We start from the raw sequence: 24,980 nt of genomic DNA on the forward strand, positions 1-24,980 counted from the left end.
TCACAAAAAATGTCAAAAAAGTTAAAAATCCTTCTAAAACCAGACTTTTAGCCCGACACTAAAATAACTAAAAATGTCAAAAAGTCAAAAGCCAACCCACTTCTCAAACCAAGCCTTTATCTCCTCGAATTGTGCCCTCCAAATGGCAACCCTAGTGATAATGGAAGGGTGGGTATGCAATTATGAAACAATTAGTACAAATTTTGTACTAGGGACCTAGGGTGTGCAACCACGAACTGGACATTATTAACTGGGGTATCACCGCACGTGCACTTATGGGGACATAACCACCACCGGTCCACCACCCTCAGCCCAAGGTCACACCACCTCATACGTCCTTATCAACTAATTAACCACTCTCACTTTATTATAGATTGGGACCTCCCTATGTATATATATATAGGATAGAAAGAGTGTTTGATCACTTCCTTTCCTTCCCACTTGCATTCAATCCATAGGGGACTACGAAACATGGCCCAAAGACAATGACACTCCAACTAACTCTATCATACAACACTACACACCTCACAAATTTCAATATCTCTTCTTAGTCTGATATTCATTGCGTCTGTATCATGTTTCTTAAATAATAGTATCGAAATATATATGTTTATATTGATGTTATATCATATATCAAATGATAATAGACAATATTGCCCGATATATACTAGTGAATATCGATATCATGATGAATCTAAAATTTCAGTACACATACTAGGAAATTGCTTTAGAAAACTAAATAAACTACATAAATTGATTGATCAAGAATCATGGGGTACACATCTATCTATCCATCTATCTATATATATATATATCTGCAGCTACATATACTTGATTGGGCAGTGATGTTTATCTAGATGACCTAATGGGACTGTATGGGCCAAATCTAACTATTAGTCACAGCTGTCAGCTGTAAAAACATTATACATTATACATAACAATAATAATAGTAATAAAACTCAATGGTCTATGTCTATGGGGAAGATGGTGATGGGCAGCTTCTGCTTCATCTTCACTGTTGGAAAATTGACTATTTCATCCTTCCATGCCACCCATCTGCACACATACATACAAGGTAACCCTACGAAATAAAATGTACAGTGCAAATTTAAATTTGATACTTTTAAAATAAATTTAATTCGCATTTTATTTTTGTGCTTGTCTTGAAAACTTTATCATGGTGCATAGTATTCATGTTGTAACATTGCTAACCTTTTATGTAAACCATCTGTGGATAAAAAGTAAATTCTATCTAATAATTGTAGCAACATAATTTCTTCATATTTATCAATTTAATTATTTTCATAAATAATCATATAGAAGCATAAAAAGATGAACCAACTAAATTATTGAAGTGGTCTATTTTGATGGACCCAGGAGGTGGGAACTGGATAGTAGAGTCAATTTTTTTGAAGATTGGAGACAACGCTTTGGTGGGCATCATCCACATTTCTACAAAGTTATTGTGGATGCACCCCAAAAATCAAATCTAGGGATGTCCTTTGCATGAACTGACTCATCGTAAACCGTCTTGGTCAATTTCCCTTTCCAGTTCATGCTCATCTAAATATCTTGCCATGATCATCACCTCTTCCTTTTGCCTGTAGGACCTTAGGCCTTTGTTTGATTAGTTGCAGTATTAGTGATAGGATTAACAATTTCATGGAATAATTATATGTAGGATTGTTAATACCTATCCTCCGTATTAAATATATTGCAATTTTGTAAGATTAAGAGTCCTCCGTATTACTAAGGCCAAGTTTGGGAAAACTAAAAAAGTGTACTTTTTGTCTTTTTGGACTAAAAAATTGAGGTTGAAAATATGGATGTTTGGGTTAACTTTTTGACTTTTTATTGAAAAATGTGTAATAAAAAATTGTAAAAATTGATTTGTAGGGAAAAATTTGAATTGGGAGTTGTGCAGCCGTAATTGTTGACTTTTGGTGAATAGTGTTAACTTTTTAGCTTTTTGAGTAACTTTTTGACTTTTTGGCTTTTTTGGATCTTCCCAAACTTGGCCTAAGTTGGATGCCATTTGTGCGATCCTATGTAGTTATACTGGAATCAAACAGACCCTAGATTATATATCAAGTAATACTTCAATTTTATTTAGAAATATCAATGTTGGGCTCAAATTTATTCTATATATGAACTTTATAATCCACTGATTGAATCTCAATCACATTTCACTATTCTGAGTGAAATTCTTAACAATAATTCTAAGCATGTATTTATTATTATTATTATAAAGTTGCCGGGATGGTTTATATTGAATATACTACTATTATTGGAAATGAAGAAATGGAGGCACAAAGAGAGAAGAATTTGAGAAGTATGAGTGAATGATTCAAGAATAGAAAGGTTGTTTTGTGAAAAAGGAGAGAGAAAAAGCAGCAAAAAGGGGCGAGACGGTTCAAAAATTTCGAAGTACGAGGGCGGCGTGATAACAGCTCACAGCCTATCAGAACTTGCCACGTGTCATTGGAAAGTGAAGCGTTACAGTCAGTGATTGAAGAGACGTTTTGACCGAACAATTAGGGCCGGAGTGAAAATAAGCTCGGCTGGAGAGGCTAAAACGATGTTTTAGTTCGGCTGGACACTTGGTAATCCCAATCATGCTGTGCAGATGGAATTAAGGGGCAATTGAGAGGGTAATTTTGAGTGAAAATTGGGTCGAGCTATGAGACGGACTTTATGGCCCAAAGTATGACAGACTGAGTAAAAAGGGCCGAAAAGTTACTCAGGCCCAAGGGAGATAAAGTTACTCCGGCCAAAAGAGATGAAGTTACTTCGGCTCGTGAATTGTTAAGCTACTTCGGTCCGGGAGCAACTTGAAGTTAGATCGGTCTTGAAGGTACATCGTTCTTGAATTTATACCGGCTTTAGAGGTATACCGGTTTTGGAGTTATACCGGTCGAAGTCATTGGTTCGGTCCAAGCACACCATGAGTTAAACAAGTGAGAACCAAGATAAGGAAATATAAGCAGAAGGGCCGAACTAAGGATAGTTCGGCTTACTTTATGGCTCAGCATAGCCAGGTTTATCTCGGTCGGATGATAGTTCGGCCATGGTGAAAACCATCCCACTTGGTTTAAGCAGTGGGGGTGTGAAAGGATAAGCATTATCTTTTAGGAGTATGAATCCTAGGAGGACTCTGCATGGAGAAATAAAAGTCCTACTAGGATTGTACCACTCAAAACCTATAAAAAGCTCACAAGCATCACCTTGGAGGAGGTAACATAATACAACATACAATTTTGCTTTCTGAACACATTGAGCTTTGTCTATTTGTCAAGTTTTCTGACTTAGGCATCGGAGAGGTTTCCGGCACACACCCGCCGGCTAGCTCACGTTTGTGTTTTCAGGTGACAAAGCGACATCGTACAGAGGAGCGTGGACTTAGTCAACAGGATTATACGAGGAGAATTATTTCTTCCCCGTACAAATATACTACTATTATGTCTCACAAGTTCACCTTTAAAAAAAAAATTATTATTATTATTTTTTACCTATAAGTGGTGACAAGATGATGAAGGAAGATAGAGATTTCAAGCCTTGAGAGTTCCAAACCAGGACACAACCTCTGTCCTCCACCAAATGGTGTAAAGGTATTGCTACAATTCACAGCCACAGCAGCCCCTGTTTTCTGCCGACACAAACACACAAAAATATGAAAAATTATTTTGTGGTCCGAGATCACCATGTTAGATTTTGTCCTGATCAATTATAATTAATCAAATAAAAATAATAAAAAAAAAGTCCGAGATATCACTATTCTGTTCTTTGGATTCACACAAATGAGACATCGGGTTTCACAATAAGACTTTCAGGTCCCATCACAATCCCGTTTTGATGATTCGAATGTTCATCTTTTAAGTTCTTGAGTGTAGATTATGTGTAAAAAGAAATTAGATTAAGATGATAATCTTAGTTATATGATTTTATTATATTTGTTTTCAAGAAAAATGAACAATGAAATCAAGTAGTTACAATTATCGGATTAGGTTGATTGTTAAAAATAATAATTAACATAGCAAGGCCTTCAAATGAACGGTTGAAATCATCATAATAAAACTAGCAATTGTGTCATAAACCAAAAACAAACTCCTCAAAGGGGTTGATGATGATGATGAAATTTTTGCAGTAGCACAATTACAAATAAATTTCAATCCATTTATTACATGGCCACATTATAACAACTTGAGGAATGAATAATTCATTTTTTTTCCCTTCATCTTATGGCAAGAATGATGTCCACAGAAGTTAAGCTCAATGCTCAAAATTAACAAACTAGCTAATTAATAATACCTCCCATCTCCATGGATCAAACTGATAAGGTTTCTCATAATTTTCTTCATCCATGTGAACAGAGCTGAAGGATGCCAAGACACACCACCCTTTTGGTATCAAATAACCTGCATTAAATTATTATTTTTTAAATATACAGAATGACCTGACAAAATCTTGATCTAATCACTTTAATAAAAAAGACTCATCAACATTTGTTTGAATTTCAAAAATATCAGTGTCAGATTATTTTAGTAATAAATTATGTAAAAATCGAGTTTTAATTCCTTAAATAATAGAGAAAAAAGTAGAGAGCTAAAGTATCAGACTGACCTTTTATTTCTACATCATTGAGAGCTTTCCTCCAAACTGCATTGATGATATTTCCCATTCTAAGAGTTTCACTGATCACCTAATACAGTTTAGTAATTAACTATTAGTTTTTCCTTTTCTTTTGTTTTTAAATAACTATTTTTACTTCATGATATTTCAAAAATAAACTGACATTTTGAGTAAAGGGCAAGGACATATAATCAGTCCAAGCATAATCATCACATGAATGAGCCTTGCTCCTCTTCAAATCCATGTTCTCCTCCTACCAAAAAATCACAAATCAAAAACCAAAATAACAGTTAAGGCCGAGCTTTTTGCATTTTATTTTCTAAAAATGCAAAACTCGACTCTATTAAAGTTTTGTTTGGTTTTACAGAAACGTTTTTAGAGAAAAACATTTTTCTTTGCAAAAAACACTTTTAGATGTTTAGAGCATCTCTAATGGAGCTCTCCAAACACTTGCCAAAGATATAATTTAGCAATAGTGATAAAACGTAAGTCTCCAATAGATTGCTATTTTACTTGTCAAAGATGACATATGCCATATCTTTTCTCAAATTTGGCAAGTAAAATAGCAATTGCCAAACATGCCACATCAACAAATATGAACATATTTGTGGCTCCAAATTCAGTTAAAAAAACAGAATTGAAATAGTAGAAAACTAAGTAATTTTTCAAATTTAATTTTTCTATTTAATTTTTCAAGTTGAATTATATTTATTTATTTATTTTCTAATTTTTCTAATTTTTTTCATTTTTTATATTTGTCTAGTCGGGAATAATATATATATATATATATATTTACAAATAGTTAAAAAAGGTCATAAAAGACAAAAAATAAACAAAAATAAAATCACAAAAAAACCCATATCCAAACAACACCTACAAATTTAGAAGGAAAGTTGGTTGAGAATTGTCAAAATAACAAGTGACCATTGGAATACCATTACTATAATTTGACAAAATAATATTATTCATTGCTAAATTATAATAACAGTAATGATATTATAGCAACAATCATTAAAGATGCTCTTAGTTGTCCATCTAGTGGTTTGGGATTGTTTTGAGAAGTTAGTAAAAAGCTGGTTACTGGCTTTTTATCAAGTTTTTTGACTTTTTTGAGAGTAATTTGGGAAGTTGGTAAAAAGTTGACTTTTTGCTTTTTAGTTTAGTATTTATTTATGGTGTCAAATCAAATTAAAATGACCAAAATACCCTTACCCAACATAAGAGATTTATTTTTTTATTTTTTTTTCATAAGCCCTAATTTATAATTTTACGGCTGCATTTTTGGCACTTGCCAAATGACTTTTCTGATGTTTTTAGCAGCCACGTTTTTAGATATTTTGTCTAAAAACGTGACTTTTTACCATATTCCACTCGGTAACAAGCGGGGTAACAATGGAATAGTTTAATTAAACTCTTGTCCGTCTTATTAAATTCCGAAAACGATTTTTATAAGTAGTGATGGCAATTTCCCCCGCCCCCATGAAAAGTGTAGTAGGGATGGTATTTCCTCCTCCTATCCCGTTTTGTCCTGTTCTACCCTCACCTTGATTATATTTATTAAATATATTTATATATAATTTCACTTCTTTTATTTTCATTTTACAATTTTTAACTTTCATCACGTATAAATTATCATTCGTAATATATCATATCGTCTCTAATTTTATTAGAATCGTTATTATTAAAATTACAAAATTAACATGTCCCAATACCTATCCACAAATGATTTTTTCTACCCAAAAATCTAACACATTTTCCTTTTACACAATTTTTCTTTTTAAATTTGTTTAAAATGTAATGATTGAAAGGAAGAAAACAACTACAAAGTGTAGATGTGTATTTAATGTGGCATGGACAATATTGTAAGGCCCTGAAAAACAAAAAAATAAAATAAAATAAAAAAGAAAAAAAAATACAAGAAAGCTACTACAAAGCAAAGCATGGTTTGTATTGTTACCTGGGCATTTCTTATATGGTGAAATACAACAAACAAAAATATTTGAGGTTTTGCAGAAGGTGTCAGTGAGGTACTCTCTAACTCTAGGGTTTTCATGGAACTGAACTGACTGCACCAGCAGACAAGGTGCAATTATTTCGATCAGTTTATATTTGTGTTTGAAAATTGTTTAAGAGCTCTAAAATAAGAGTTCTAATAGCTCTAAAAATATTGTAGCTTCAATTGATGTGATGTTTTACTCTTTATTTTTATTTTTTTTTTAATTTTCAGCACTGCCAGCTCATTAGAGCTGCTGGCTTAGTGATCCCTTTTTAGTGGGATGTAGCACCACTGTTTATGTTTATGGGATAATTCTATAAACCCATAAATTTAAGGGATAGTTGAGATATTAAAAATGTAAGCTTGCTTTTCAATACTAATTTCTTGTTTGGCATAACTTATTTTAGTCCATCTTTTTATCTTTTTTGGATCACATTAATCAACATCTCCTCTTTATTTTTCTACGCATTTTTTTTTATAAAAAGTCAAAAAGTACACTTATTTAAGACATTCCAAACCACTTTTAAACCCTACATTGAGCCCTCGTTTGGTTTTCTTGGTGGAATATTAAAACCATAAAATAGTTAAAAAAACATAAAAAGATAAAATAGGTTATATAAATTAATAAAACAAAATATTACTTTCTACCCATAATCATTACACTTTTTCTCTCACAAAAGTAAAAAAAGTCTCAAAATAAAAACCAAACGAGACTAAAAAAACCAAACTAAAAAAGTCACAATAAAAAAAAATTGACTATATTAGCCAATGCCAAACGACCCCTAACATTCTGAGTAAATTTTTATTATTATTATTATTATTATTATTTTCTGATTTCTTAGCTTTTCTGATATTCCTTGTTTGGCATGTAACAGTTTTAGCCTAAAAGTCAAAAAGTTATTTATTATGAAAAGAGTTTAGAATTTTTTTTGATTTGTTTGGTTGTATATTTTGAAAATAATTGTAGAGTTTGAAAGTTTGGGATGATTTGATATTTCTGTTGTAGAGTAAATGTGTGTGAGAAAAAAAATAATTGAGAAAAAAAGATGAGAGAGAAAAAATGATTGATTAGAGAGAGAGAAGTAATTTTGAAATTTTTTTGAAAAAATTTATAATCAAACATGTTTTTGAAAATTTTCTTCCAAAAATATATTTCAAATCACAAACCAAACACATTCTATATAATCCAAATACATAAATAAAATGACTTTTTTTAACACTTTTCGAAAGAGACCTCAGAACTAGTTTCAAATCTAAGTACTGCTAGTTCAGATCCAACCAGCTAATTCATTACTTCTAACCTAAAAGTTTCTCAAATAATAATAATAATAAAGAAGTAAGAACAAAAGGATGAGTTCCTTTTGATGTTGATGATGTAATTGGAGAGGTGTATTTGTGAATTCATTTTGAGATCTATTTTAAATGATTAGCACAGTTTATTTTTAAAATTAATATAAAAAAATCAAATTATCAAATACTGATAGCTAAATGATTAAATTAAATTATACCTAATTTAACCAAATGTGTAATTCAATTTCATCTTAAATGTTATCTTCACCGCCCCTAAAATAAGGTTGTGTTTGACAAATATTTTTAAACAATTTTTATTTTTTTAATGACAAATAACTATCCTTTTTTTAAAAAAAAGAAAAAAAATTATTGATGTGCCTTAATAATTTCTCCCATAGAAAACTAGTGTCCAGTGGTCACACAATATTGCGATATTTTGAAAAGTTGATAAAAAGATTATTTTTTTGACTTTTTAAATATTTTTTGACAAAAAATCGAATTTTTTTTTGGATAAAAAAACTAAATTTTTTCACTAAAAAAATTGAAGAGTCAAAATGGGGGCGTCCATAAGGTTAATGAGAGAGCGGTCCACATCTGACAGCCGTTCAATCCGAATCGTACCGCTATACGACCTCCACTAGTATTGTGGTTAATAAAAAAGATAAAATTTACAATTTTATGTTAAGAGTTGATTTGGTATAAATTAAATAATATAAAAAGTTAAAAAGTCACTATTTTATTTAAGTCATATCATCTTATTTAAATCACATCATATCTCTAATACATCATATCAAACCCAACCAAAACTCAATCTATATAAGAAAATAAATAAAAAAATACACTTTTTTAGAACATCCCAAACCAACTCTAAGGGGTTGTTTGGGAAGACTAAATAAGTGCACTTTTTGACTTTTTTTGTATTATGTGTAGAAAAAGTAGAGAGAAGATATTGATTGATGTAACCCAAAAAAGATAAAAAGATGAAATAAGTACATTTTTTTAAGTTAGCCAAACTTAACCTAAATGATGAAAAAATATAATAATTTATAATTAATAAAAAAATACCGTTATATGACGCCTTTAGATCTCCAATAATTTTTCCAATTATCAACCCTCTGTCACCCCCACTACCCTCTTGTAGCAATTTTGACTTTCTCTTCTCTTCTAAAAATTACATAAAAATAAATAAATAAAATTTTGTTATTTTTTAACGTGATGTTTTGTTTGGCTGTGGCTTAGCAGGATAACCGAGGTGATGCTTGACAATCTCTAAATAAGTAGTATTTTGATTAAGAAAAATCCAAATTAAAAAATTTGTTTGGTTGGCTTAGAAAAGCAACTTCTCTATTAATTTTTTGGGCAAATTACATATACATCTCTCGAAATTTAGCTAAATTATAGATATTTCCTTGAGATTTCAGAAATTACAGATAGTCCCTGAGGTTTATATTTTCATAACAAATTACTCCCTAAAGTTTATATTTTCATAACAATTTATCTCCTAATTTGTTATGCAAATAGTACCTTCCGGGAGTGTCTATAATTTCTCAAACCTCAAGGAGTATCTGTAATTTTGCTAAACCTCAAAGGGTATATATGTAATTTGTCCTAATTTTTTTAAAAAAAATGTTAACATAATTATTAAAAGATAATTTTACTCTATATATTGAGAAATTCCATCATGCTACTTTGATTAACAAAAGGTTCACAACATTATAAAAATAATATGGTAATTTTCATCAAAAAGTAAAAAGTAAAGTAATTTTTTTTTAGTAATTGCCAAACGCATCAAGTTTTTAAACCCCCCAAAAAAAAATTACAAAAGTAATTGCTAAGAAAAAGGTCATTTCATTAAATAAAAAAATTAAATAAATAAAACTTAGCAAACATATCCTCCGCCAAAAAACTTTTAATTTAATCAATTCAAAAAAATAATAGAATTTTTTTTTAAAAAGTTAAGAATTAATAAACAAACTACTTTATTAACATTAATTTTTGTAAACTTATTTTTAGTCAATAAATTAGATTTTTACCAAACTCCCAAAGAAGTCTAAATAATTTTGGGTGTTGTTTAAGGGTGAGTAGTGGATATACTGATTTGTCCAAGTCGACCGAACAAAATCGATCCGCCGTATTTTGGAAGGATGCGTGATAACGAGCGGACGGTTGTGGATTTATTTTTTTCAATCCGCCTAGCTTTGGACGGATGACGGATTGAAGGTTCCTTTGACCGCAACTAAACCGCCAAACCGCGAGCACCTTAGTAATTTATAAAACTTTGTAATTTCAATTTGTTTAGATATTCTAATTATATTTTCAATTGACAAATAGTTTAAATATTCTGTTGAAAAAGAGTTTTCAAGTCTAATATATTTTTTGAATTGAAAAAAATTAATGCATTATTTATCAATATTTTTTGATTTTTAAATCTAACTCTAAAAATAATAAATAAAAAATGTGATATATGCTGGTTGGTTTTCATTTTTAAAAACAAATATAGATGTAACAATATAGAGGCACTCAATTTCTATTACTGCTTTGTTCATGGTTTTGATAGTTTGAATTGTTTTTATATTTTAAGAACCACAGATTGTAATACTTTATGTGGATGAGACATGCAGTAATTGTAATACTTTTTAAAGTTATTGACTATAATACTTTTTTTTTTTGTTGAGGAAGTGAACAAATTGAATTATGTTGAAAATTTATAAAATTTTAAACTGTCAAACCGATTTATATTTATCCGCCAATTCGCTCAATCCACATCCGCCAGATTGACAGACTGATACGGATTGATTTTTTTTAATCCACTAATCTGACAGACAGATAACGGATTGGAGGTTCCGGGACTATAACCGACCTGTACCCATCCCTAATAATTCTCAAACAATTTCTTTGAACTCCTAAAATTTTTACCAAACTCCCCTTGTGCCTTTCCTATCTTTCCCTATCTTTCGGCAAGGGAATCGAGGTGCGAGGAAATGGAGAAATCGCAAAAGTAAGGAGAAAGATTATGGTTGTAAGGTTTATTTTGGCAACTAAAAAAATGCTAATTTATTAATTTATTGATTTATTTGGATTACATTACTTTTTTACTTTTATACATTTAAAAAAAACAAAAATAAATAAATAAAAAAGTAATTTTTTTTTTTTACTTCCCAAAATAGGCCCAAGGATGAAGGTTTATAGGGCCCGTTTATTTTTAGAGATAGAATGAAGGAAATTCATAATGAATGATTAATAGTGAGAGAATTGTTAATGAGAGGATTAATAGTGAAAAGATTAAGTAAAATTGTATTTGTTTTGATGATAGTTGTTGGTGTAGAGATTGTTAAATTCTTTTTATATAAAATAATAAAACAAATAAAAAAATACAAAAATATTAAACATTAATGTTAAAAAAATACCCAACATGTAAAAAATAAAAAATAAAAAAAAATAAAATAATGATTTTTTACTTAACAAAAAATATAAAAAATTAAACATTAATATTCCAAAAAGATACCCAACATGTAATAAATAAATAAATAAAATAGTCTAATAGACTAATTTCCAATACTAAGTCCCAAGCCTCTATCTTAATTCCCTCCCCAAGGCCGATCTTAATCCGCAAGAGATTATGAATCCCCTTTTTATCTCTCAAAATAATAAACATAATATTAATAAGTCTGACCTCCATCTCAATTACAATATTTTCTCTATCTCCCAAAACTACGAGATCACAGAGATAAGGTAACTAGGGGTGTGGATAGACTGAAATGGCTGGGGTAGTGGCTAACTACGATGGAGGAGATTATTGTAGTGACAACTGGTGGTTTTGTTTTGTTTTTTTTTTTTTTAAATTTTTCATAGAAATTTTTAATTTTAAACTCAACTATTTTGATGATATAATTTTATATTTTATTTCAATCTTGACAATTTTTACTTTCCTATTCTTATAATTTACTTACTTTATTAATAATCTCTCAAATTTTTTTATATTAGAATCAAAATAAAATAAATACAATCAAATCGAATAATTTTATCATCCCAAAACATACGAGGGAGAGTGAAAAGAAAAGACTAATGTGTATATGCTTAGGAGTAGGAACCAAGGAAATTTTAAAATTTTATTTTATTATATTTAATTGTAATTATTATTATTTTTTTTTTTAGCATTGCTATTTAATATTAAAAGTTAGATTCAATTTTTAAACGCAATAATATGATAGTCAATTAAGATATTACAAGTATCATTCTCTCTCGTATCTTCTTTAAGAATAAAACTATACGTACCAATTGATATACTAATTAGTAGTGTACTAACGGGCGATATGTCATAATTTTAGAGATTTTAAGTCTTGTAGTTTGTATAACGGGTGAGATCCATAGTTTTGAAGCGATAATGTCATAACATATGTTAGTATACTAATTGATACATGTAGTATAATATCTTCTCTAATCATCAACCAATCATATCACTTACACATTATTGAGTATGTAAAATAAAAGATATCTACGCACAAGTCTTAATTTATGAATTTATACTCCATTAAGTCGTAGCTAAATTTTTTGAATCTTAAAGTCCTATTAACTTTTTAATAGTCGGAATTACTCTTTAAATAATAATTGTTCTTCATTTATAATTATCTATAAAAGAATATGATAATTTGACATTTATTTTAATTTTCAAAACTTTAAAATATCAACTTCCAAATTGAAAAAAAAAAAAACTTAAAAAAAAAAAATCATGTACAAAAAAAAAATAAAAAACTATTTTTTTAAAAGCTGAATTATTTTTTTATGCAAAATTAAAAAATTTATGCCTATAAAGAAACATGATAATGGAACATTGATATGCCAAAATGGGGGGAAAAAAATTAAAAATGAAAAAATTAATAATATTCTCAATTTTAAAATTAAAAAAACTGTTAATATTCTAGGTTTTATTATATAGTTGAATTAAACCAATAAGTAGAAGGCCAAAAACATTGAATCTCATGCTCTGTTTTTTTCATTAGTTAATGAAACAATTATCTTGAAAATTATTATGCAAAATTGATAATATTATTAGTTTTGAAAATTAAAATAGAACTTATTAGTTCAAAAAAATCTTAAATAGAACTTAAACTAGCATAATATTTGTAAATAAGACTTTTAAATAATTAATTCTAAAATTAGGGCCTCGTTTGGAAGCGTATTATTTTAGTAATTTTTAAAATTTTTACAAAAAAATATATAAAAAAATAGAGAAAATAATATGATAATTTATAGCAATTTTTTAACTAAAATATATAATTGATAAAGGATATCTCTAAAAAGTGAATTTTCATATAATTTTTTCTATATTTTAATAATGGGTCTAAAGAAATTCTTGGGTACCCAGTTTACCCTTTCCTCTCTCACTGACTGGTGTGTTCTCGTGTCCTACTGAAATGACAGTGACGTCAGAAAGTCAAACAACAGACCAAACTTTCTCAGTGATCTGACCTGATGTGGACACTTCAGGTCCCACTTCATGCAGTGATCTCAACCGTTAAATTAAATATAGTTAATTAAATTAATAAATAAATAAACGTTTGAGATTTCGTACCACCAAGCGGCTCAGAGCGACGGGGCTGTCACTGAGAAATTTGACAGCTAGGGTCATGACCATGGGCACAGAGTCCTCCCCTGGTATCATCATCTCTATGATGTTCCCAGCGATGAAATCCATCGGCAAACGTTGATTGACCTCATTTGATTCACCTGTGTCGCGCAACAGCACATCCACTGCATCATTGGGCATACCCTTGTCACCTGTTTTCTCTAGAGCCATTTTTCTATCCTCGACGATCCTCCTCACCATGTTCAACAACCTCTCCTTTGCCTGCATTTATAATTTAATAAAGAGCAACTTTAAACTATTCTGGCACATGCACATTATCACTTGAATAATTGTATGTGCACTAATTAGTGTATTAATTAATGATGTAATATAATTTAAGAATTTTTTGATATTTATAATGTGATTAATGAGTAGGATCAATAATAATATCATAAGTATTGAAGGTACACTAGTTAGTATACTAATTGGTGCATGTAGCATTACCGTTATAATTTATTAAAGATTATAAAAAATAACTTTTAAGACAGCAATTAGTGTTAAAAAATTAATTAAAAAATATATCAAAATTATAAATTTTTTTATAGCATATGTGTTTTTTATTGACAACCCTCACCTCACGACTATGAGTAACAAAATCCGTTCTTAGAGCACATTCGTCTGAAAGGATAGCAACATGAGATAAGGTTTACAATCCGGTGGATGGAATATAATCCATTATTTAGTTCAGAAATTTTGCACCAGACTGTGAGTTCATTTGAACTAATAATCCCCCATATGTAAAATAACTCTATCCCAGGGGGTGTGGCACAGAAAACTCATAATTGGGATTATCCAGAGCTTATTAAAATAAAATTAAAATCTCAATTAAAATAAAATATATATAATTTTGGTAAATTAAAAGTTCAATTTATTTAAAAATTCAAATTAAAATAAAATTAGAAAATATCAACAAAAAATTTAAATAAATTTATATAATTTTTATTGATATTTTATTTATATAATTTTTAAAAGTTCTGGTAAAAAATAGAATACCCATCAAATTCAATAGAATAGTCAAATCCAAATATCTAATCCCATAATTAAACAAATATAATGATTCAATAGAATAGTTCAATCAAGACATCTAATCTCATAGCTAAACAAAACCAAATAGTCTGAGGACCGGACTAACAATCTAGACAATTACAATCCCCATTATCCAGTCCGTCTAAACAAACACACCATTATTTCATTCCATTAAATGTTTCACATTCAAATGATTGGATTCGTCTACATTAATAAATACACAAGAAACGTATGTTTATGTTAATGAAAATAAATCTATTTATGTAAAATAATTTTATTTATTAATTATATGTATGCGAATGTCATGCATGCATAGATGCATAAATGTAGTTGACTTACAAACTAAGAAAAATTAAAATTCAGTGAAACTTTTAAAAAATAATTATAAATTTATGAAAAATTTTAAAATATTAATATTTATAAGATTTGTTATTAATTGTTTGGTATCCCTTAAATAAGTGCACTTATCTCTTTACTTATCTACACATATTTTCATAAAAAATATATATATATATATAGTTATTTAAATCATCCAAAAACAACTTTCCCTACAAACTATTTCCATCTAAAAGCAGTATGTGTATATATAAGTGACTTAGAGCATCTCCAACGGTTGAACAAAATTTTCACCAAATTTAAGTAAAAAAAAGGCATTTGGCTCAATTTGATATCAATCACTCCAACGGTGTACTATAACTTTCATCAAAACTTACCGGACGTCCGAAGGGACGACCGGCCGGTCGACCGGTTGGTCGACTAGAAAGAGCAAAATCTGTACAATTCTGTAATTGAATTTTCAAGCTTGAGGGTCATCCGAGGGGTCGTCGACCTCCCAGTGTAAAATTTGTACAAAATTTTGTGCAAAATTGGTCATCCGGTGGGTCATTCGATAGTGAAAATACAACGGTAATGAATAGTGTTTTGGTAAAAGACCCAGCGCATTCTCAGTTTGGTGAAATTTTTGCTTAATTCTCAATTTGATATCAGTTTGATGAAACCATTGGAGGGAGAAAAAATGACTTTTTTTATCAAATTTCAAATCTGATGCACAATTTGATGCATCGTTGGAGATGGCCTTACAAATTGATTTTTGACTTATTAGGAGAAAATGCACCCAAAAAAAAAAATAAAATTGAGAGACAATTTGGCATAAGCTGATTCCCAAAAAGAGACGTACCCAAATAATTATGGCGCTGTTTGGGAAGGAGGTTTTTTGGTTTCTTTGGAAGGAGGTTTTTTGGTTTTCTTTTCTTAAAAGACAAATTGGTTACAAAACCAAAAAAAAAAAACAAATCCAAATAAAATATCACATCAAACCCCATAGTCATTTTACTTTTTCTTTCAGAAACATTACATCCAACCATAAAAAAAACCCAACTATCTTTCCAAATATAAAAAAAAATTCTCCAATAATATCTTACAATTAAAAAAACTACGAAAAAACTCACTTTCCAAACACCCACACATAGTAAGTTGATATTGATATGAAATACATCTCATTTATTTATTTTTATTATTTTGTATCATGGTTACGTTTATATTCTGTATTTGAACATAATGATTAATGATGATAATAATAATAATAATAATAATAATAATAATAATAATAATAATAACAAATTTTTTTTATTGGTAGCTGAATACCTTGAGAGATTTATATAGTGTGGTTCCAGGAAATTTAACTGGTAAGCAAATCAAGCCTCTGATGAATTCTTCGTATTCTCGCTCGAGGAAGTTCAAATCATCACCAGGACCAACGCTCATCAACACTCTCACCAGCACTTCAAACGTAATCTAACATACCACAAACAAACAAACAAATAAAATTATTTATAAAATTTTTATTAGAAAATATATTAATTCTAATAAGAATAGTGTTACAATGACATTTGTGAAATTAGTAAAACAATAGTGAATATTTTCATTGTAAATAAAGGGCCTACAAAATAGTACATCATATTGTATGAAAATTATGTACATAAATTTAGTCGGTATATTATTACTCTATATGAAAATTATGTAAATCATTTTATATGAAAAAATATCAAGAAAAACAAATACTATGTGGTTCACATCCAACACTAATATATTGAGAACTTTAGAAATTCACACTTAAAATGAATCTGAAGTAAATATCTTTTAGGTTTGGATTATTTCAAGTTGGTTATCGAACTTGAGAGATAGTTTGGCTTGATGAACCCATTTTGAGACTAATTTCAATGATCTGACTGTCATTTTTTTAGGACTTGTTAGGAATAATATTAATGTAAAAAATTAAGATAGTTGAGTATTGGTATTTATATATTTGAATTACATTTGTTTTTTAAAAAAAATGATAATTATAATTTCAAAAATAACTACTTATTTTTTGTAATATAAATATAATTCAAATATATAACAAATGATATTCAATAATCTTAATTTTTTTCATGAATAAATAAGCCTAACAAATTGTAAAAAACAAACAATTGAGACCATCGAAATCCGCCGACCTAACTTAAACACTCTATCTCAAATTGAGATCAAATAAATTCATATTTTTTTTCATAATATATAGTTTTTTAGGGTCTTAATTTTTGGTACATAGCATTAATCTTTGTACATGAATGTAGAGGGAGAGAGAGAGAGAGAGAGAGAGAGGTGGGACCTTTTTGGTTTCTTGTTGAAGTAAAAGGGGTTGTTTGTCTTTCCAAGTAGACAAAGTAAATCTTACAGAGCTTTGAATATCTCTTGTAATACGAGCTTTGAGCTGAGGAGATCTGAAGAAGCCACCGATAAGGCCATGTACTCTCCTCTGAAGAGTTCCATTCATTTGGAGAATAGAAGATTTCCCAAGAAGTTCAGTGATGGATTTGGGATAGTATGGTATGAAAATGTTGCCTTGGTTCTGTAAAACCACCTTGTTCACCTCTGGGTCCGTCGATACTATTATGGGTCTTCCCAATATGTGCGTTTTGAACACCTTCCCGTACCTAATTATTAAAGTAAGAGACAGATTCTATTATTTGTATCTCAATACATTAGGTCATTTTAGAAAGTGGGTTAAAAATAACTTTTTCAACTTTCAACTCACTCTTTTTTTCACATTAAAAATTAAAAAGTTAAAAAAAATAAAAAAATTAGCTTTTAGTCATCTTTCCAGAACACCCAATTATAATTTGTTCTCTATGTTTTATTTTTTTTTAAATTTACTTTTTATTTTATTCCTTCATGTTTTAAATTTTGTAAATTTACTTTTGAAATTAATTTTTATTTAAAATTTAACAAAAAATATCAGGTTAACCGTCATATGACACAAAAATATTAAGTGTGTTTGGTTTAAATTTTCTAGATTAAGTTTTTTAAAAACTGAATTTTTTTGTTTTCGTATTCTTTTGTTTTTAGTGAATATTTTTTAAATTTTAAACATTTTTTTTACTTTTTTAGATGCACCTTAGTTAGATGTATTTAAAAAGTAAAAAATTTGTGAAAAAATATTTTAAAACATTAATAAATACATAAAAATGCAAAAAAATGTACTGAATTCTTGTATTTTTTTCTTGTATTTTTGGTATTTAGTAAATTTTTAAAAGATTTTTTTTTTACTTTTTAGGTGTATTTATGTTAAGTGTGTCTAAAAAGCAAAAAAAATGCTTAAAATATTAAAAAAATTCAGTAAAAACAAAAAAAAACACGAAAAATAAGAAAGTAGAATTTTCTAAAAAGTGTTTTCTGAAAAATAAAAACAAGCAAGCTAATTATTATGTTAAAATTTACTTACATGAAATATGTAACTTATACATGATAAAATGATAAAATATTTTGAAGTCATATGATTATAAAATGTGTCATTGTGAAAAAATATTTGGGTTTGCGCTCTGTTTAGGTCATATGATTAACAATAAGCCAAATAAATTATTTATTGACATAATTTATTTTTATTCTATTATTCTTTTATTTTATTTTATTTTTTTATAATAAATTAAAATACTTAAAAAATAACCCATACCCAAATTGACATGCTTCATGAATGAAGAGAAGATGACGTGTAAGTATGCAGAAAGCAAATGGTCATTTCATTGGGAAGCTGAAACCCATGGAGGAATAGGTACTGTCTCTGTATTTACTGCATTGAAGTTTTTTTTTTTTTTTAACGAATATTCAAAAATTTTAAAATTGTATTATAAAATAATATTATACGTATTAATTAATATATTAATTAATGTATCAATTAATAATGTGACATAGTTTTAAAAATTTTTGATATTTGTAATATAATTAATGACTGAGATCAATAATAGAGTAGTGCTACATGCACTAGTGTACTAACTAGTGTACCAATACTAGTTATGACATTATTATTGATCTACTCATTAATGACATTACAAATACTAAAAACTTCTTAAATTATACCACATCATCAATTGATACACTAGTTAATATATTAATTGGTACATATAGCATTATTCTCAATAACAATATTATAACTAATGTTGGTATATTAGCATTACTGTATATCATATCATCTATTTGTATACTAATTAGTATATTAATTAATACATATAGCATTATTCATTTTATATTGATATGTTATTACATATTTGGTAATTTGATTAGAATAATATGAGATAAGAAATTATAGACTTTTGTTTGGGGGTGTAAGTTAATTTTTTGATCTTTTAATTATTTTAATTTGAAGTGAAAAAGTATAGTTTGTATTAGACTTTTGGATTTTTAAAATTTTTAAAACAAATAAAATGATTATAGTTTAAATATAACATTATCTTATTAATTTTTTATTTTTTATTTTTGAATATTTTAACTTCTAAAACCAACACGCTAAACAAGCACAGAATTTAATTTGAGCAATAAATTTATATCAATTTAAGTATAAATTTTTTTAAAAATAACAAATCAGTGTAGTAGTTGAAATTTATTTTTTCAGAATAATCATAAAGTTTATAAATTTTAATTATTAAAATCATAAACTTTTCCATGTATAAATAATTATTTTTGAAAGATACATTCGATTTATAATTTTCTCTAAATTATATATCATTCAAGGAGTGCAAAGTATACTTGAAATTAACAGTTACAGATTTATATATAATTTAATATGTTGTAGTTGCTAAAGGGCAGTGACAATTTGTGTTCCTATGAAGTCACTTTCTATATCGTATAGATTTTCACTCCATTTTCTTAGTTGTCACTATTATAATATTAAAAATATTAGAAATTCTAAAAGAATTATTAATAATTTAATAAAAAACTCACATAAATTTTATAATTTTATTTATTTATTATTGTGACAACTGTCACATTATTAAAATTGAATTTTTTTTTTAAATTTAAAGTTTTGTTATTACTTAATTTGTAAATTTATTAATTTGTATAATATTTTTAACTTTGTAATCTGAAAATTTTGTTCTGGAAAACAATTATAAGCTATCCCATAATGGTAACCAAAATTAATATTCAAAAATTTGAATACCATCATCTACAAATCAACAATGTTTATAGGTATAATACAAGAAAATGAAACCGATACATTAATAATAGATATCTTGTCACTTGTAAAAAAATATTATGTAATTTAAAAGGACAATAATATTAGGTGCATAGAAAAGTGTCAAAATATGTACACAAAAATTAATGTATAATTCAAATAATGAAATAGAGGTGTTGTTGGTCTCACTATTAGCATATTGCATGACTTGTCTTTAATAATTTAAATTGTTCAATTTATAAAATTTACTTAGAAAATCATTAGTGCAAAATAATCAGCCTGATCAAAAATTAAAGTGTCACATATTGTTTCAAAAAATAAAGCACAAAAAAAAAAAAAAAATTATTTATTTTAATTGCGATTATCCTTTTTTTTGTGTGTGATAATTGTGTGATTAGTCATATTAAATCAATTTATTTTTTATAAAAGTAATTACCTTGACAAGTGGTATGAGATTAATATTCCCAAAAAATATATTATCAAAAGTACAATTATGACATTAATATTCCCAAAAAATATACTATCAAAAGGGTAATTTTGAAAAATCAACTTTTTAAAAATTTAATAATTGTACTACTAAAAAAATTAAATTTTTCAAAAGAAACTATTATTTTGAGACAAAGGGAGTATAAGCCACAAGTGAGCCCACATGGAGAAAAATTGCTTAGTCCAATCCATTTATGCGGCTTGGATACAAATAAATAATAAAATTTAAAAAATATTAATCAGTAAAATCCCAAATTTTTTCATAAACAGTAATTTTCCCTTTCAACTTTTGTACCAACGGGTCGGCCAACAAGCCATTAATTAGTATGAAAAATTGGTATATAATTTGTGAATTTTGTCGTTAATGACAAAAGTAAAAGTCAAAATATGCCCTTCGATGCTTCTTTTTTGAAAGCTCTTTCATTGAATTCCAATTTCCATTCGATTTGAAAGCACATCACAGCGTGTGATTAGTCAATTTTAAACCCATGAAAAAAAACACAATGATAATAATAATAATTACGAGGTCCCATTCATAGATAGGTTGCATACCACCTTGACAAAGATTAGGCATCGTCACCCACTATGGGCCCAGATTTGACCCACTCCAAAATTCAGTGTAATTATGTGTTGACTGACACACAATAAAATTACATAATTAATCTTATTTTTTAAATATAATTATCTTGTCATATTTTATTGTCGTTCTATTAAAAAAAAAAATTCATGGAAGGCTGTTGTGTGAATTTTGGGTTTACACAAATATTTATTTACTCTCTCCATTTCAAAATAATGATCTTTTTTGAAAAATTAAACTTTTTTTTATTAGTACAATTATTGCACTTTAAAAAATTTGATTTTTTAAAATTACTCTTTTGATTGTATATTTTTTAAAAAATATCAATCTCATAATTATATTTTTTTATATTGTTAATGAATTTAAAAGAATGACAAAATAAGAAATTTATATTATTTTTATAATTGATTTTTAAAAATAGATTAATATTTTGAGATAATGAAAATTAGTATAAGGGACTAACATTTTTAAAGGGAAAGCGTATATAAAATCAAATATTATGACAGAGATGAGGAAAATAACAACAATAACGAGACAATTCTAAAATAATAGTGGTTGCTATATATAATTTTTTTTGAAGTGTATAAAAAAGGCTTATACTTCCGTTAGAATAAGGCAATCTTTGGGATATTACTTTAGGTTAAAATAGTTATATAAGATAAAATTAATTCTTTTAGTTAAATAGGACAAAAAATCACATCCAGTCTATAATTATTTTATTTTTTCTTTCACGAAAGTTTAAAAATTTTAAAAATTTATCTTAAACGAGACTTTTTAACTCCAAATTAAAATAATTAAAAAATCAATACACATCGCACACGAAAGCTAAGACATCACGCTCAAAATGATTAGAAAACTTTATGAAAATAAAATTATTTTACTACTTATTTGTAATCTTATGAAGAATAGAACACAAATGATCAATTTATCTTAGCTATCTAATCAATCACTTGAAAAATAACTTTTACAACTAATTATATTTTTGTGCATCATAGTTAATAACAAAACGTCTCATCCACCGAATTAACCTCTTTGTTTTCTATTTTTATGAGAGATTAAGAAAATAAAAGTTAAAAGTAAAATGTAAAGAATATATTAAAGATTACCAAGCACAACACAACTCAAAGGGCGATCTAAGATTATGGAGTTGGTCTAATAAATAAGGTGCTTATTTATCGGGACGACGTTTGGATTCGAATTTTATCATTGTGTGCCATGCAACTTTTCTTTTCAGCTTCCCTTCTTCCAAATTATTTTAAAATTTTGATTTTTTTTCTAAGAAAAAAGTCTAGACTTTTTTGTTTGGAACAAAATAATGAAAACATACCATTTTCTTTTTCCTTCTTGGGTAGAGCCATGTATAGTATATACTGACAGAGCCCCAAAAGAAAAAAAGAAAAACAATGATGATGATAGATACTCACACTTTTGGTTGGGTGGATTGAGAGAAAACAAAAAGAAACAGAAAATAGTAATTAAAGACAATTCAGAAAACGAAGGAAACATAAAATTGAAGGTAAACAAACAGAACATAAAGACACTTACAGAGACTTGCGTTTGTCCATGAAGCTAACAGGGCGAGAGGTGTAACCAGAAGCAATGAAGTCAAGAGTTTCCCCTATAAAAGGCCATCCTGAGCTCCCTCTTGGAATCTCACTCTTGTTTGGCTGCCCCTCTTTTTTCATTTTCAGCTTATACAACAAACTCAACCCAAGAATTATAGCCGTTAAAATCCAACATCCTATTAACCATTCCATTCTCAAACCCAAGATAGACTTGTATACTCTATGCTGCTGCTGCTGCTGCTACTACTGTCCCTCTCTCTCTCTCTTTCTCTCTCTAATTTCACAGCCCTGCATAACCTTTTCTTGAGTCAACCTGCTCATATCACCAGCACCACAATATTGTGCCACTGTTTTCGATTTATATATAGATATATATAAGAGAAAAGTTAGGATCATAGAAATTTTTTTATCAAAATGATCATAAAAGATTTATGATTCTTGAATTATCTTGATTAGTATGTGATATTTTATTTTAAGTGTAATTCAACGGACAAAGCTTTCATGATTTTAATATATTATGATATTAATTATAATTTATTGTGATATTAATTGTGATATAAATTATGATTCAAAAGCTCTTTGGTTATGACTTTATATAGTGTTTGTTTACAACTTACAAAAATAATGGTTTTGTTTGGTAGCATTACTTTTTAGCTTAAAAGTTTAAAAGTCATTAAAAAGCTAACAATCTATACTAAAAAAATCAAAAATTTTATTTTCTCTCTACTTTTTACACATCTTTTTGTAAAAAATTAAAAAGTTATCTGAAACATACTATTTTTTTTCACATCATATTTTAGTCAAAAAGTCAAAAAATTATTAAAAATTTTGTTTACAAACGAGGCCTAAAAGTCTTAAAAATTTTACTAAATATTTGACTAAATACCTCACATAAATGTGGAACTTATGGGACCCACACTCAAATTTTTGGTATGACTATCATAACTTCATAACTTATTATATGGTTTTTTAGTTATAAAATTGAATTATAACATTTATGGTAAAAGTATTCTTATTCAGATTCAAAAATTAAATATATTTTATAAATTTAGTGACATGGCAAGAGGATAATTAATTGATAATTAATTATTTTTCTAGCACATTACTGAATTTAAAAAGTGAATCTCAATTTCTTTTTTTTTTTAATGTTTCAATTTTATAAATGCCATAACTTATATGTGTATATCATAATATTATCCTATATAGATACATGTGTGTGTTTGTGGTACCATAAGATTTCCCGTGTGACTTCTATTACTTTGGCCCTTTTAATCCATTAAATTTATATATTTCGAGTCTGGTATAATTTTTTAGAAGTTAAAAAGTCTAATAACAAACGGAAGTTTAAAATATATTTATGATTATTTCTTTTGGTATAATTTTTTTAAATATATATATATATATACACATAAGTAATTCTATAACCTACACTAAACCGTCCTTTAAAAGCTACTCCACTCATAATCCGTTGATTTGGAATTGTATGTTTAAATTTAACATGTGTTTAAAAAAAAAAAAAAAAAGTTAACATGTATCTTTTCTATTGTACGGGGGCGAAATATCCTCTGCTTCCCGTACTCCTTGGACTTCAAGCTTCACGTGATGGCGTCTAACCTGGCAACACAGAGAACGGTGAGCTGCCCGGCGGTGGTGTGCCGGATAGACCCTCCAACGATCAAGTCAGATCACTTGAGGAAGAAGCAGGCTATTCGAGAGAGAGTGGGTGTTTCAGATAGCGCAAGTTGCTTACCTCTTACGTTCATCTTCCTCCTCTATTTCTAGGCTGGCCATGCAGCCTCAAGATTGTGCGCGCACTACCTCTGCTGTCTTTTCCTGGACAGGTGGCAGTGCTCGCCTCTCACCACCTCACGCGTGTAAAGGCCTAGTCCTCCAACCAGTACACGCAGAACTGCCCAACGGTATTGACGCGTGCTTGGAGCAGATGTCCTCTCCCTCACGCCATTGGCCCAGGTGGCTCACTTAATCGGAGTACCACGACCGGCCTAGCCCTTGTAGAGAGTTGCCACCACAAGCAGCACAACCGAGCTGTATCTCGCCGACCTATCCCTCGGGGAAGAAGCGAAAGTCTAATTCTCATGGCCGAGCTACTGTAGGTCGGTCCATCCTGGTTGATCGGCCGTGAGGCGTACCGGCCCCATTCCCCGTCTTACCTTCATTCTCGGTTATACGAAGTCCGTCCACCTCGGCGAGGACCGGTTAGAGGCATGCCGGTCCTTGCCTCGTAATCAGTCTAGCCCGGGCTACTTTTAGATCGGTTGACACATGCCACCGTGTGCCCT

At 28.5% G+C, this 24,980-nt stretch overlaps 1 protein-coding gene across 4 annotated transcripts; it reads right to left on the reverse strand.

The window, feature by feature from the left end:
• Nucleotides 1–722: 722 nt before the first annotated feature.
• On the reverse strand, nucleotides 723–23,030 carry ROT3 (Cytochrome P450 superfamily protein). 4 transcript variants are annotated; one of them, XR_014342904.1, is made up of 9 exons: nucleotides 22,661–23,030; nucleotides 17,215–17,539; nucleotides 16,212–16,361; nucleotides 13,488–13,763; nucleotides 4,793–4,882; nucleotides 4,621–4,699; nucleotides 4,309–4,415; nucleotides 2,020–3,646; nucleotides 723–1,749 (listed from the first exon to the last, which is right to left on the reverse strand). XR_014342904.1 is itself a non-coding variant. In XM_028221193.2 (9 exons), the coding sequence occupies exons 1-9, from the start codon at nucleotides 22,870–22,872 to the stop codon at nucleotides 960–962; spliced, it is 1,473 nt and encodes a 490-aa protein (XP_028076994.2). In that variant the 5' UTR covers nucleotides 22,873–23,030; the 3' UTR covers nucleotides 723–959. The 4 variants fall into 4 exon arrangements, 2 of the variants coding, with proteins under 2 accessions (XP_028076994.2, XP_028076996.2); XM_028221193.2 differs by having other exon boundaries at nucleotides 723–1,056; nucleotides 3,510–3,646; XR_014342908.1 differs by lacking the exon at nucleotides 4,793–4,882 and having other exon boundaries at nucleotides 22,661–23,027.
• Nucleotides 23,031–24,980: the final 1,950 nt, after the last annotated feature.

Source organism: Camellia sinensis, chromosome 1, assembly GCF_055761805.1.
Source record: "Camellia sinensis isolate YWXY chromosome 1, ASM5576180v1, whole genome shotgun sequence".
NCBI classification, from domain to species: Eukaryota; Viridiplantae; Streptophyta; class Magnoliopsida; order Ericales; family Theaceae; genus Camellia; species Camellia sinensis.

What these genes read in the sequence shown, in the direction of transcription:
- ROT3 (XM_028221193.2), bottom strand. Translation starts at nt 22,872, where the DNA reads ATGGAATGGTTAATAGGATGTTGGATTTTAACGGCTATAATTCTTGGG. An exon ending in CACTATATAAATCTCTCAAG is followed by an intron (nt 13,764 to 16,211) that starts GTATTCAGCTAC and finishes TTATAAATGCAG; the next exon opens with GCAAAGGAGAGGTTGTTGAA. An exon ending in CCTTGCCCTTTACTCAAAAT is followed by an intron (nt 4,700 to 4,792) that starts GTCAGTTTATTT and finishes AAACTGTATTAG; the next exon opens with GTGATCAGTGAAACTCTTAG.